Raw genomic sequence first — 14,926 nt, 5'->3', positions numbered from 1 at the left:
AGGCTAGCGCTCTACCACTTGAGCCACAGCGTCACTTCCAGCTTTTTTCTTTTTGCTTATGTGGTGCTGGGGAATCGAACCCAGGGCCTCAGGCATGCAAGGCAAGCGCTTTACCACTGAGCCACCTTCCCAGCCCCCATCTATGAGTCTTTTAATTATTTGGGTAGAAGAGAGTGAGAACATGAAAAAAGTTACTAAAACAAAAAAAATTCAAGAGCAAATTAATATGAGTATACAGTGATTGACAGGGATTTATTCCTGAAATTGAAAAAGTTTAACACAAAAAAATAATTTAAGTGTATCACATTGTCAAAATGAAAAACAAAAAATATATCATGTTGATCATGTCAACTGCCGCAAAAAAGGATATGACAAAATTCAATATCCTTTTTCATGGTAAACATACCCAGCAGATGAGGAATAGAGACTACTTCAACATACGTAAGCAGAAACTGAAATGACCACCACTAAGTTCTGGGTACTGCTGGTAGGAATATCAAATAGTGAAGTTACTATAGAAAACAATACCATGGTTCTTCAGAAATCTAAAAATAGAACTACCATATAATCTAGCAATTCTATTTCTGAGTATATAATCAAAATCAAAGTCTCAAAAGAGATTATTATACACCCATGTTCATAGGAGCACTAGCCATAATATTCAAAAAATAGGGAAGAAACTGAAGAGGCCATCAATGAATAAAGGGAAAAACAAAATGTAGTATATACATAGAGAAGTATTACTCAGCCTTAAAAAGGAAGAAATTTGGCAAAATGTTATAACATGGATGAACTTTAAGCACACTATTGTAAATAAAACAAATTGTCCATATGAGATAATAAAAACCAAGGAGAGTGAGGAACAATAATGAGTGAAGTAAGCATGAAATTACTTTACTGCTGTGCTAAGAGTAACATTATAATCTTCAGGAACACAAGACTCTGAACCCATACTACTTGGTTCAAATCCTAGTTCTTTCATAACTAAACTCATTGCAACTTAGTCTTGTCATCTACAAAATGGGAATGACACAATATTTATAACAATGCCTGATATTTTATAATATTAAGTGAGGTAAACCTGGATTTACCATGGTTTTGTTAAACCAGAAAAAGTTCCTAAGAGCTTGTTATGTGTACAAACAGCAAATACCATACAAACTTGTTAATTTTTAATCAGTCAAAAAATATAAGAACATAGACTGGAAAGTTGGCTCAGTGGTAGAGTGCTTGTCTCACATGCATGAGGCCCTGGGTTCGATTCCTCAGCACCACATAAACAGAAAAAGCCATAAGTGGTACTTGGCAGAGCACTAGACTTGAACAAAAACAGCTCAGGGACAGCGCTCAGACCCTGAGATCAAGCCCCAGGACTGGCAAAAATAATAATAATAAAAATTATATATATATATGAATCTATCAACTACAGAGAGTATTAATAGAAGATATCAGCATTTTATCTTTTAGAGAATTGCCACACATCACTAACAAGATCACCTCAAGACAAAAAAAGAATCTGAGCTTCTTTTGATAAGCTAAATTTCAAGAGAAGAGCTAACACTAGTGAAGAAGATGGGGTAAAAATATACTTTAAAATCATAGCAATAATCAATTAGGTTGCAGCAAAATGTCTATTTACAAACAGCAGGAGATGAAACTGTTAACTAAAAATATGAATTTGGAAACTTCTGAATTTTGTGTGACTTAAGAATTAAAACTTAGCCGGCGCTGGAGGCTCACGCCTGTAATCCTAGCTACTCAGGAGGCTGAGATCTGAGGATCGCGGTTCAAAGCCAGCCTGGGCAGGAGAGACCATGAGACTCCTATCTCCAATAAACCACCAGAAAACCGGAAGTGGCGCTGTAGCTCAAGTGGTAGAGCGCCCACCTTGAGCTGAAGAGCTGAGGGACAGCGCCCAGGCCCGGAGTTCAAGCCCCATAACCGACCAAAAAAAAAAGAAAAAAAAATAATCAAAATTTATTCTTAAGGAATTCTCTGGGGGCAAATAATACCAGTTACTTTTTTAAAAGTTCAATCAAATGGTTTAAACAAAAGTACAAGATAGACCATTCACAGAACAATGTTATAAAGAATGAAATAAAAATTAACAGTAATGGGAACAGAAAGAAAAGATAAACACACGTTATATGACAGAACAAAATAAAAAAGATCTAGTAAGGAAGTAGGCAGAGAGGTTTTAGCTTAATAGGAAAATGGGGCTTGCATTAGCATTAAAAAAAATCCTTTGAATCCAGTGCTAGACAGTGGTATCAAAAAACACGTTCTAGTTAGATAGATAAATGTTTTTGTGGGAAGGGGAATACAGTGGAGGAGGTATTATACATATGAACTACTACAGAATAATTTAAGGAAATGTATTGCTCAAGCAAAAGTATCACCTTTATACTGCAGATAAGATCCTTTTAATTCATAGCATCCATGCTCACTATGACTTTATATATATATATATATATATATATATACTTTTTTTAAAAAGAAAAAAAGAAACAATACAGAAAAGATTAGCAAGGCCCTTGGGTAAGGATGACATACAAACTGACAAAACATTCATGTAAAAAAGAGTGACATTAAGCTGGGTGGGTAGCTTACACATGTAATCCTAGCTACTCAGAAGGCTGAGATCTGAGGATCTAGGTTCAAAGCCAGCCCGGGCAGGAAAATCCGTGAGACTCTTTTCTCCAATCAACCACCAGAAAACCAGAAGTGGCATTGTGGCTCAAGTGGTAGAGTGCTAGCCTTGAGCTGAAGAGCTCAGGGATAGCACCCAGGCTTAGAGTTCAGGCCCCATGACTGACAAAAAAAAAAAGTAGTATTTAAAGTCAGCCTAATTAAAAATAAAATCTAATATTTACTGGGGATCTCTGTGCCCAAAAACTGACCTGGACAATGAGTGTAAATGATTAACAAGAAAGGCAAAATCCAGCTCTCACACATACCTTTTATTCATAGACATTATTTACGTGACTCACTGAGCCATGATTAACCTGAAGACTTCAGGTTCATTTAACCTAAATTTTGTTATTCAAGGTAGACCATGTTTCCATTATCAAACATTACCAAAATTATTATTTATTTCCTATTACTATATTACATACCACTATACTATATATACTAGATAACAGCTATATTATGTACTATTAATACAAATTCAAAAAATAACACAATATACTCTTAAGTAGGCAACTATTTTTGGTAAGATTCTTGTTATTAATAGTATAAGTTTTCACCAATGGTATTAAATCTTTCTTAAGAATAAGCAAAAGTCAGATATGGTTGTATACACTTGTAGTTCCAGCACATGGAGGCAGAGATAGGAGAAGTCTTGACAAGTTCAAGGATGGTTAACTTAGGCTACAGTGAATTCCAGGCATGGGCTACATAAGACCCTGTTTAAACAAAGAGAGAAGAAAGGGGAAGAAAAGGAGAGGGGAGGGAATGCAAGGATGATATAGGAGGGGAGGGAAGGAGAAAGGAAAGAAGGAGAGAGGAAGAGAGAAGAGGGAGAAGAGAAGCCAGAATCTGATAAAGAGCAGCATCTACACGGAACAAAATATAGTTTACAATACTCTTTAGACAATATTAATAAACAAAAAAATCAATGTGTGAGAAAGGAAGACTTAATACTGATGACTGTCAGATGTCTCTCAAGTTAGAGGCCTTGTATACCACCTAACATTGTAACTCTGATGTCCTGAACTGTCTGAAGATCTCTTGTTCTCTCCAAGTCTTCTTTATTTAAAAAATGTTTTTGCTGGTTTAAGTTTGAATTTAGAACCTCAGACTGGCTCAGCTTGTTTGCTCAGCTGGTACTCTACCACTTAAGCCACACCTCTAGCCCAGTATTTTGCTAGTTACTTTGAAGACAGAGTCTCATGGATTTTTCTGTCCCAGCTAGCTTTGAACTATAATCCTCCAGATCTAAGCCTCCTGAGTAGCTAGGATTACAAACTTGAGCCACCAGCACCTGCTATCCTTTTTTTTTACTGTTCCTATTTGTGAATAGGAATATCCTAGTCCCTAGGATAGAAATCAACCTTAATTCCTTTCTTACTCTCTCTCCTATTCCATTGTAACTGATCATTAATTTTGTTGTCTAAATCTTTCTCAAATGCTCCCACATCTTTCTAACCTCACTATTGCCATTCTAAGGTCAGCCAGCATCCTCTACTCATTAACTGAGTATCCTAAATACAACTTAGCTTCCCCTGTGATCTGTTTTTCCACTTTTTCATTAGGTTCTTTTGCTAAAACACAGAAGTAGAAGGTCAGGCTGTAGCTCAATAGAGTACATGAGGCCCTAGGTTCAATATCCAGCACCAAAAACAAAACACCTACAGATTATCCCTTTGTCATATTTAAGCTCCTTCAATGTTTTCTCATTCTACTAAGCCAATCTCCAAATGGCTAAGATCCTCAATAAAATGGCTCCAGTCTTACTTTTTAGTCTTATCTCTTCACACCAGCCACTACTACATTCACATCCCAGGTAGAACTTTATGCTAAAAAAATATATTTCTTTCGCTGCCAACTTTGCCTTTCTCTTACCTTTCTCATCCTTTGTGTATGCTGTTTCTTTTGCCAACAGTCCTTCCCCAAAATTTTGTAAGTCATATACAGTCCCTCAAAGTTTTAGGTTGTCACTTCTTGGATGCCTTGTAATATTTCCATTTAGTCATTCCATAAAAATGTATTGAATGTCTACTATGAATACTGATACAGGTACCTGAATATATATTAATAAAACATGCAATAGTCTTACTTTCCAAGAGTACAGGCCAAATCAAAACACTAAACACACACATGACTCCAATTGTACACTTTTGTCATATTTCCTCTTAAGACTACTATCATTATAGTACCAATGATAATAACCAATTCATAAACACTAAATGACTCAATAAAAAAAATTAAGTAAATACTGAGCACAGATAATGTGACAGAAGGGTACATAGTCTTCAGCTGAGCTAGAAGTACCTAAGAGGCTTCAATACCAGCTAAAATGTGCATAAGATGTAGAAGACTAAGGTTCTAACTCTGACTCCAAAGTTATCCACTTGACCTCAAGCCAGTCATTTATTTCCTAACCTCATACTGTTAAATGCAATACTGAAATAACTAACTTATTTATCAGGATAGGACTTTCACAGTATTATTTTATCTCTCAATGGCCTCAAAAGAAGATTTGTTAATAAAAAATGAAAGCAAGGCCTCAGTGGTAGAGTGCTTGCCTTGCATGCATGAGGCCCTGGGTTCGATTCCTCAGCACCACATAAGCAAAAAGAAAAAAAAGCCAGAAGTGGTACTGTGGCTCAAGTGGTAGAGCGCTAGCCTTGAGCTGAAGAGCTGAGGGACAGTGCCCAAGCCTAGAGTTCAGGCCCCACGACCGGACCACCACCCCCCCCCAAAAAAAAGAAAGAAAGCAAATAGAGCTAATAGTGAATCCCTACATTAAAAACATATACTTTAGTGCATTTACGAAAATGCTAATATTTATTTAACAAAATGAATGTTCGGTTAAGTGAAAATCTTCTATGAAATAATTTCTAAAAATTAAAATAGCTTTTAGTTCATGCTTCCTCTGCCCTTATTTTCCTAGTCAATATTTTCTCTAATCAAAATTCTGTTCTTTAGTGCCCAAATCAGGTGAGGAAGAGGAACCTATAACCCAAACAGATATATCTACAGATCTCTGAAGAGAAAAACCAGTCTAAAACCTTGCAGAAACATGTAAATCAAGTAGTTTGAAGGTTACATTTCTCTGGATCCTCAAACCAACAAGAAATAGAAGCACACTTCATATCCAAGATGAAATAAAAAAGTAACTGAACTTTGTGTTTGGTAATACTCTAAGAAAACCCTTTCAGGAGGCAGAAGGAACAGCGTGAGATGGCGTTAGTGACCATTCAGTGCTCAGCCTTCGTGGCAGATGCTGCACTGAGGAAAAGAAACAAATTGACCCCAGTGGGGAAGAATCTCCTCTTGCTCCGGACTTGCTAGAGGGCAATCAAACTTCAGGCATAAAAATCCCAGATGATTACAATAGCCAGCCCAAATGCCAACTATCAAATATAGAAGAAAAAACTAGGCAAAATGCTTCATTTCTTTAAAAAGTATCTTATTTAACTATGACACATTTATAATGATGTAACAAAATTTCCAAAACTACATTTCAGCAAGTAACAAGCTCCTAAACCATATTAATATAAACTGTTATCACAGTTCCAAGCAATTCCTTAATTTCTTCCTCCATCATTTTTTACCTTCAAGAAATGAGTTTTCTTGGGTTAGGAATGCAGCTTAGTGGTAGAGAACTTCCCTATCATGCATGAAATCCTGGGTTCAATTCCTCAGTACCATATAAGCAGAAAAAGCAAGAAGTGGCAGTATGGCTCAAGTGGTAGAGTGCTAGCCTTAAGCAAAAACTCAGGGACAGTGCCCAGGCTCTGAGTTCAAGCCCCAGAACTGGCAAAAAAAAAATTAAAAGAAATGAATTTTCTTCACTTTTTATGTGACCAATTTTCCTACTCTTCTGCTTATACAAGTTCAACACACATCTCTTTACATCTTCAAATTAAAGAAATAACTAGCAAAAACACACAAAGAAAATAGCAACAAATATAGTATTTTCACAATAAAAAAAATAGCAACAAATATTTCAATCTCCACAAACTACATTTATGCCTTTGCTTAGAAACAGTAATCAAAATCAAACAATGGGCCACCCAGTCTTATTTAAGGTTTGACACTGGGAATATAACTGGATAGTGTATTTCAATTGGATTGATATATGAATACTGCTTCCAGAATGCTCTCATTGGCTCCTTCCAATAGCAAACAATAACTGAAACTGTGATATCCCTATCTCCTTTCAGTAAGAATTATATAACACTCACTGAATGCATACAGCAGCCTAAGCACCATACTAAGATAAATAAGATATATGAATGGTATCTACCTTCAACAAATGCATAGTCTAATATAAAAAAAGACAACTTACTGTAGTATTACCAGGCCTGGCTCAAAGCTCATGAGGTAATACTTGAAATAACCCAACTACATATGCTGACAGTGAAGTCAAAGGGTACTGGCAATTAAGGAAGCAGGATATTGGGGGGACTAACAACACATACTTAGGAACATTAAACTGTAAGTATTAGATATCATACTGGGTTATTCACACAGTTCGAGCATGCTGTCATGGCTGCAATGAAATCATTGTAAACTATGTAACAGGGCTACATTTTATTCTGCTTGTAGCTGAAGAAAATGGAAAGGCCTCCAAAATAAGGTAGGAGAGAAAATTGGCAAGTGGGGACAGAGGCTTGGAAAATTACAGACAGAACATGCAAACAATTAATGGGAAATTCATACATTAAAATATTTCTCAGCAACCGGGTATCAGTGGCTCACACCTGTAATCCTAGCTACTCAGGAGGCTGAGATCTGAGGATCAAAGTTCAAAGCCAGCCCGGGCAGGAAACTCCGTGAGATTCGTATCTCCAATAAAACCACTAGAAAACCAGAAGTGACACTGTGGCTCAAGCGGTAGAGTGGTCGCCTTGAGCTGAAGAGCTCAGGGGACAGCGCCGAAGCCCAGAGTTCAAGCCCCACGACCAACAACAACAACAACAAAAAACTGGAATTGGTGCTGTGGCTCAAGTGGTAGAGCGCTTGCCTTGAGCTGAAGAGCTCAGGGACAGTGCCCAGGCCCAGAGCTCAAGCCCTATGACCAATGCTCAATAGAAAATGTACTCATTAACTTGCTCATGGAACTGTAACCCCTCTGTACAGCATTTTTACAATTAAAAAATACAAACAAATACAAATAAACAAAATATTTCTCATCAATAATAAAAACTATAGACATATTCACAACATGGATCAAAAAACATCGAAAAACAGACAAATATAAGAGTACATACTTTCAAAGTCTACATACATAAAATTTAAGAAGTTAAAAGTGGGGGCAGGAGTGAGGGAGGGTTATGAGAAAAACAAAGGAGTAGTAACAATGTTTGACAATGTACTCATTACCTTATTCATGTAACTGTAACCTCCTTGTACAGCATCTTTACAAAATAAAATAATTTTTTTTAAAAAGAATGTTAAAAGTAAACCATGCTGACACAACTTCTCAAGGGAAGACTATCGGAACAGGAAAGAAAAAGGACAAAAAACTTTTAGGATAACAAAATTTTGTACACCTAAATCTAGGTGGTGATTACATATGTGAACATATACATAAATAGTCATTCAACCTTATTCTTTAAGTTTTACATGTCACTAAATGTAAATGCATACAGAAAGAAAAACTCATACCTGTCTGTGTTAGTTTCAATTAAGTCAAATTATATTAAAAGCAGTAAAAAAACTTCAAAGTAATCAAAACAAAGGTTATTCAACAAAAATTTCTGTAAAAGTTTAAAGTAAAAATATAGATATTTCTCTATTTCAAAAGTTTTATAGGCATTGTTCTTTACAATAATAAATGCTATAAAAATAAGATACTGGCCAGGCCTCAGTGCCTGTAATCATAGCTACCCAAGAGCTGAGATCTGAGGAGGGCAGTTCAAAGCAGGCCCAGGCAGAAAAGTCCCTGAGACTCTTATGTCCAATTATCAACTAAAAAGCTGAAAGTGGAGCTCTGTTTCAAGTGGCAGAGCATTAGCCTTGAGCAAAAAAGCTCAAAGACAGTGTCCAAGCACTGAGTTCAAGCTGTAGAACAGACACAAAAATAAGTAAGTAAACAAACAAACTCTTCTTGAAGAAAATGGAAGTTTACCTTAACAAAAATAAAATATTTTTTTCTATATAGCAGTATTTACCACACAAGACAAGAGCATCACAACTCAAAGCTGGTCTGGGAAAAGTTGTCAATACACTCTTCAAAAACAAACCAGGAATGACAACACACACCAGCTACTTGGAAGGCAGAGGTTGTGGTCTGAAGCTTTTGCCAAGCAAGAGTACAAGACTCTATCAGAAACAAACTAAAGCAAAAGGGTTAGGGGCACGGCTCAAGCTGTACAGTGTTTGCCCTAAGTTCAATCCCAGGACCACCATCAAAACAAAAGAAACAAAAACATCAACCAATTTATGACAATAAGACATATATGGTAAAAGTAGAAAAACTAATTTAATTGTAATTTTATCAATACATTCTTTTTAAATTCTATTTATATTCCAAACCATTATTCACTAATTAGAAACAATTTTTAGCATTTCTACAGCTTATAATTACAGTAAAGTATTGCCATATACCAAGCCAAAAATTAAAATTTAAATCACAATTTAGTTTTTTTTAAAGTTAATGGTCTTTAGAAAGCTAATCAGAACACTACATTAGAAAAGTTCTTCAATAGAAATATCCACAAGAAAAATGTTTTTAGCCGGACACGGGTATTTAACACCTGTAATCCTAGCTACTCAGGAGGCTGAGATCTGAGGATCATGGTTCAAAGCCAGCCTGGGCAGAAAAGTCTGTGAGACTCTTTTTTTTTTTTTTTTTTTTTTTTTGGGGGGGGGTCCCGGTTGTGGGGCCTGAACTCTGGGGCCTGGGCGCTGTCCCTCAAGGCTAGCGCTCTACCACTTGAGCCACAGCGCCACTGCCGGCTTTTTTCTTTTTGCTTATGTGGTGCTGAGGAATCGAACCCAGGGCCTCATGCATGCAAGGCAAGCGCTCTACCACTGAGCCACCTTCCCAGCCCCAGCCACCTTCCCAGCCCCTGTGAGACTCTTATCTCCAATAAACTACTAGAAAACGGGAAGTGGTGCTGTGGCTCAAGCGGCAGAGCACTCGCCTTGAGCTGAAGAGCTCAAGGACAGCGCTGAAGCCCAGAGTTCAAGCCCCACAACCAACAGAAAAAAAAAAAAAAAAAGAAAAAAAAATTAAAAATGTATAGTTATGAACACTATATTAACAGAAAGAAGTCCTAACTTGGAAAATTTTGTTAACAGAACATAGAAGTAAAAATCATAAAAGTGAAGAGTGCTCATATAATGCATCAACTTAGGAGAACAATGAAACAGTCCCACATATCTTGTACTAAACTGGTGAGTTCAGTTACATCAACTAGTTACATACTAGTCGTTAGAAATTTGTATGTTAGGGCTAGGAAGGCAGCTCAGTGGTAGAGTGCTTGCCTTGCATGCATGAGGCCCTGGGTTCAGTTCCTCAGCACCACATAAGCAGAAAAAGCCGGAGGTGGCGCTGTGGCTCAAGTGGTAGAGCACTAACCTTGAGCTGAAGAGCTGGGGGACAGCGCACAGGCCCAGAGTTCAGGCCCCACCACCAACCAAAAAAAAAAAAAAAAAAAGAAAAGAAACTTTTATGTTATAAATAACTCAACATAAAAGGAATCTCATGGAGTTATTTTTTTTTTACTTCTATCAAAGCAACTTTATCAAAACGCTAATTCACACTAAAACTTTTACTAAATCTTTAACTCTAAACTTGAAGTCACATGTCTAAAACATAAGTTTACCAAAAAAAACCCTAAGTTTATTTCTACCTTGTGATATTCAACAAAATAGTCTTCTACTTACCTAGATTTTGTCTTATTAACATCTCGCTGCAAGAACAATCTCATCCGAAATTAAATCAAGCCTGAAAAAACATATGTAAAAATCCATCATTTAGTTTTTAGTTTCAGGTATGAATTCTTACAGTTACAAACACACTATTCTTTTAGTGTACAATTTACAAGTCAAATACTTTCTTGATAAAACAACTGAGAAAATATTCAACTAAGCTATGACCATTTTAACTTTCAGGAAACTATTGCTAACCCCAGTATCATTTTTTTAAGGAACAATACTATATTTAAACGAGAAACATTGTAGATCTCATTTAAAACTGTCACAACAACTTCCTTTGCTTTATTTAAAAATACTAACATTGTAGTTCTCTTTTTAAAATTTTAAAGTAACTTCTTTTTATTAATTTTACTATTTGGCAATGACAATAGTTAACATCTGTGGGAAGTTGTTTCAAAAACCCACAAATCCACAGGTGGAAAAGACCCTTATACAAAACAGCATGTTTTTCCAGATAAGCTTTCTCTATATACTTATATACCATCTATAGATTGACTATAGTACTAATACAATGCAAATATTATGTAAATAAGGTGTTATATTGTTTAGAAATCAACAAGTCTATACATGTTTAATATGGCCACAACCCATGAATAGAAAAGGCTTATTATATTTATTAATAAAAGTTACTTCTAAGTCAATGTTCATCTAATTAAAATTTTATTTCATACCATAAATATACAAAAACTGAAGACAAAACATGAGTGGCCTAAAAGACTATACAATGACTACTACTAGTAGTAATAGTAATATCTAACACTAAGAACTTACAAAATGCTAAGTATCATTATTCTAGAGATAACATTTTGATGCTTTCTTGCTTTGATTTAATCTTCAATCTAGTGTATATAACTCCTTCAATAATCTACTGAAAATGTTGTCAAAAACCTTATACTACCACATTTCAAATTCTGAAAAATCACTACATCTTATCCCCAAAACTACATTATCTCTTATTGGTCAGCCTATTATTCTGAAATTTTTATGTTTACAAAATGGCACCACTATAATTACTTCAATTCTCAGCCTAGTTTAAGCTTTAAAACTTATACTATATATAACTTTTAAAACTTACACTATCATCTCAAATCTGTCCTTTCCAAACTATAAGTAATCATTTTACAATGGTCATCTTGAACACACCCATCAGCATTTTCTCATTCATTGAATGTTTACACCACACTAAACTGTACTGCACTTCCCATAGCTATGGCTCCCAGCTTTCATATCTTTCCACATGGCAAGTCATATCTACCTATCTCTTTACTTTTGATAATGCCTTTTTATTTACATGATTATAATACTGTAATATTCCTTCAATATTTTATATCAGTCACTCTGGTAGAGCCTTATTTCCTTCAACTGTGTAAAAAGTATGTGTTAAGTTACTATATAAAACTAAATCTGAAGTCATTGGTTTTATCGTGTATTTTCTAAACTATATTGCAGACACTGTGGACAAGAACTTTCATTTGTTTCATTTCAGCACATGTGAGGTAAATTAAAAAATTTAAATTTTCTTTTGTATCCAAAAATGTATTTGGAATATAGAAGTCAAGCAAAACACAGGCTACTTAATTTACATCTTTAAGAACTGAAAAACCTTGAAATATCTGGTTATTTCATAAATAAAATCTGACAAAAATCAGACCAGTGCAATGGTCTGTTGAGTGAATGAAAAATTGTTCTGATTATTAGTACCAAGATTTTTCCCTAAACATTTCCAATCCTGAAAAAAAAAATTGTGAACAAGAAAACCTACACTAATTTAAGTACTAGCCTTACAAAGAAAATGGAAGAAAGACAAATATTATTTTTTTTTTTGGGTCTGGTCGTGGGGCCTGAACTCTGGGCCTGGGTGCTGTCCCTCAGCTCTTCAGCTCAAGGCTAGTGCTCTACCACTTGAGCCACAGCGCCACTTCCGGCTTTTTTCTTTTTGCTTATGTGGTGCTGAGGAATCGAACCCAGGGCCTCATGCATGCAAGGCAAGCGCTCTACCACTGAGCCACCTTCCCAGCCCCGACAAATATTATTTTAGTACTAATGTTAATGATTTAGCTGGGTACTGGTACCTCAGACCTGTAATTCTAGTTACTCAGGAGGCTAAGTTATCAGGTCAAACAACTCTGTGAGACTTATATCTCCAATTAACCAGCAAAAACCTGGAAGTGGAACTGTGGCTCAAGTGGTAGCAAGCCAGCCTTGAGGGAAAAAAAGCTAAGCAACAACACCCCGCTGAGTTGAAGCCCCGGTTGCAGCAAGTCTACTGTTAAGTATGATAAGCCAAAAGAAATGGCCTGCCAGGCACTGGTGGCTCATGCCTGTAATCCTAGCTACTGAGGAGGCTGAGATATGAGGATCACAGTTCAAAGCCAGCCCAGGCAGAAAAGTCTGTGAGACTCTTACCTCCAATTAACCACTAGAAAGCCGGAAGTGGTGCTGTGGTTCAAGGGGTAGAACACTCGCCTTGAGCTGAAGAGGTCAGGGACAGCGCCCAAGCCAACCCAAAAAGAAAAAAAAAAAAAAAAAAGGCCCAACAAAGATATTTACATCCTAATTCCTGAATTCTACATGGGGGATGGAGAGGTTTTTGCAAATACAATTAATAAAATCTGAGAGGAAAAGATTAACCTGGATTATCTGGGTGGGCCCTAAATGCAAGCACACATACCCTTGTAAGAAAGTAACAGGAAATCTGACTACACATAAAACAGAAGGCAATGAGGACAATTGATAAAGATCTGAAAATGCTGGTCTCAAAGACTGGAAAGATATGGCCAAAGTCAGAAATACCAGCAGCTAGTAGGATGAAGAAAAAGGAATGCCTCCAGAGGAAGAATAGTCGTGAATTTTGGTCCTGTAAAAATTACTATTTTAGACTTCAAGTTCTCAAGGAAATGAATTAATAGCATCTCTACATAAAATGTATAGTGAACTGAACAACTATATTCCTCCCTCTAAAATTCATATATTGGAGCCAAACTAAATTTAACAGTACTCAGAGAAAGGACATTTCAGGAGGCAAACAAATTCGATGAGGTCATAGGATGAGGCTATAATCTCACTTGTGTCCTAATGGCAGGCATACAAGGAAGAAAGGCTATCTTCCAGGAGAGAGGCCTCAGGAGGAAGAAAGGCTATCTTCGAGGAGAGAGGCCTCAGGAGAAAAAATCTGCACATTTTCATGAAATTCCTACCTCAGAACTATGAAGAAATTTCTGTTGTTTCAGACTATATACTGGGGCACTTTAGTATGGAAGTCTGAACAGAGTAGTACACAAAGGACCTAACACGGTTACACAGCCACATAAATGTATTTCACTATACACCTAAATTCCTTACAATGGTAATTTTTGCTATGTACACCAAAACATAAAAATATATACAAGCACCACATACACACATTACAAACTGCAACTTCAATTGCTTTTTTATCTTGCTCTGCTCATGATTATACCTCAAAATCTGAGGAAATGCAACTATATTTATCCACCAAAAACCAAGCCAGCACATCTAAAATTTTTTAATTTTTTAATTAACAAATAATTACACATATATAGGGTAAAATGTAAAGGATTTATATTGTGGTGTAATTAAGAAATTTATCACTTCACAGGCTGTGTTGTGTGAGTGTGTGTGTGTGTGAGAGAGAGACAGAGTAAGAAAGAGAGAGAGAGAGAAAGCATTTAAGATCTATTATTATTAGCATTTTAGGCAAATGTTCCTCCACTTAAGCCAGGCCCTACTCTGATCTTGCACTCTACCATTGAGCCACCTTCCCAGCCCCTCTGATCATTTTTGAAATATGCAATACATTATTTGTTACTGGTGCCATTCTGTGTAACAGACTATGCAAGCTTCTTTCTCCTAATGACATTTCATACCCTTTAATCACACAGTTCCATTGCTTGTCTCTAGTTAAACTAAGGTAAACAATCCTCTCCACTGAGCTTGAACTCAGGGCTTGGGCGCTGTCCCTGAGCTTTTTCACCCAGCGCTAGCACTCTACCACTTTGAGCCATAGTGCCACTTCCATTTTTTCTGGTGTTTAATTGGAGATAAGAATCTCACAGACTTTTCTGCTCCAGGTGGCTTAGAATCCCAATCCTCCTGAGTAGCTAGGATTGCACTATGAGCCACTGGCACCTGGCTAAGATTCTTCATAAGTTATACAGTGTTATCTCAGATGTTATCTCCTTCTTAACCATAACAGTATTTCGTTTTGCACATATACACTTTCTTTACCTAAATATCTAAAGATAGGCAGTTGGGCTGCTTTCATGACTTATTGTAAACACTGCTACAGGAA

At 36.3% G+C, this 14,926-nt stretch overlaps 1 protein-coding gene and 1 pseudogene across 5 annotated transcripts in view; one reads left to right on the top strand and one right to left on the bottom strand.

The window, feature by feature from the left end:
* Znf644 (zinc finger protein 644) overlaps window positions 1–14,926 on the bottom strand; it is a 78,594-nt gene that overhangs the window by 42,146 nt on the left and 21,522 nt on the right. For all 5 annotated transcript variants that reach the window (XM_042674948.1, XM_042674969.1, XM_042674961.1 and 2 more), the window contains exon 2: window positions 10,567–10,627. In XM_042674948.1, the coding sequence (XP_042530882.1) occupies window positions 10,567–10,610 (44 nt within the window). In that variant the 5' untranslated portion in view covers window positions 10,611–10,627. The remainder of the gene's footprint in view (window positions 1–10,566; window positions 10,628–14,926) is intronic.
* LOC122113189 lies at window positions 2,484–2,574 on the top strand (annotated as a pseudogene).

Source organism: Dipodomys spectabilis, unplaced genomic scaffold, assembly GCF_019054845.1.
Source record: "Dipodomys spectabilis isolate Male_0828 unplaced genomic scaffold, ASM1905484v1 ptg000002l, whole genome shotgun sequence".
Lineage (NCBI taxonomy): Eukaryota > Metazoa > Chordata > Mammalia > Rodentia > Heteromyidae > Dipodomys > Dipodomys spectabilis.
Note: the sequence above shows the minus strand (reverse complement) of the source record. Positions and strands in the feature narration are given on the sequence as shown.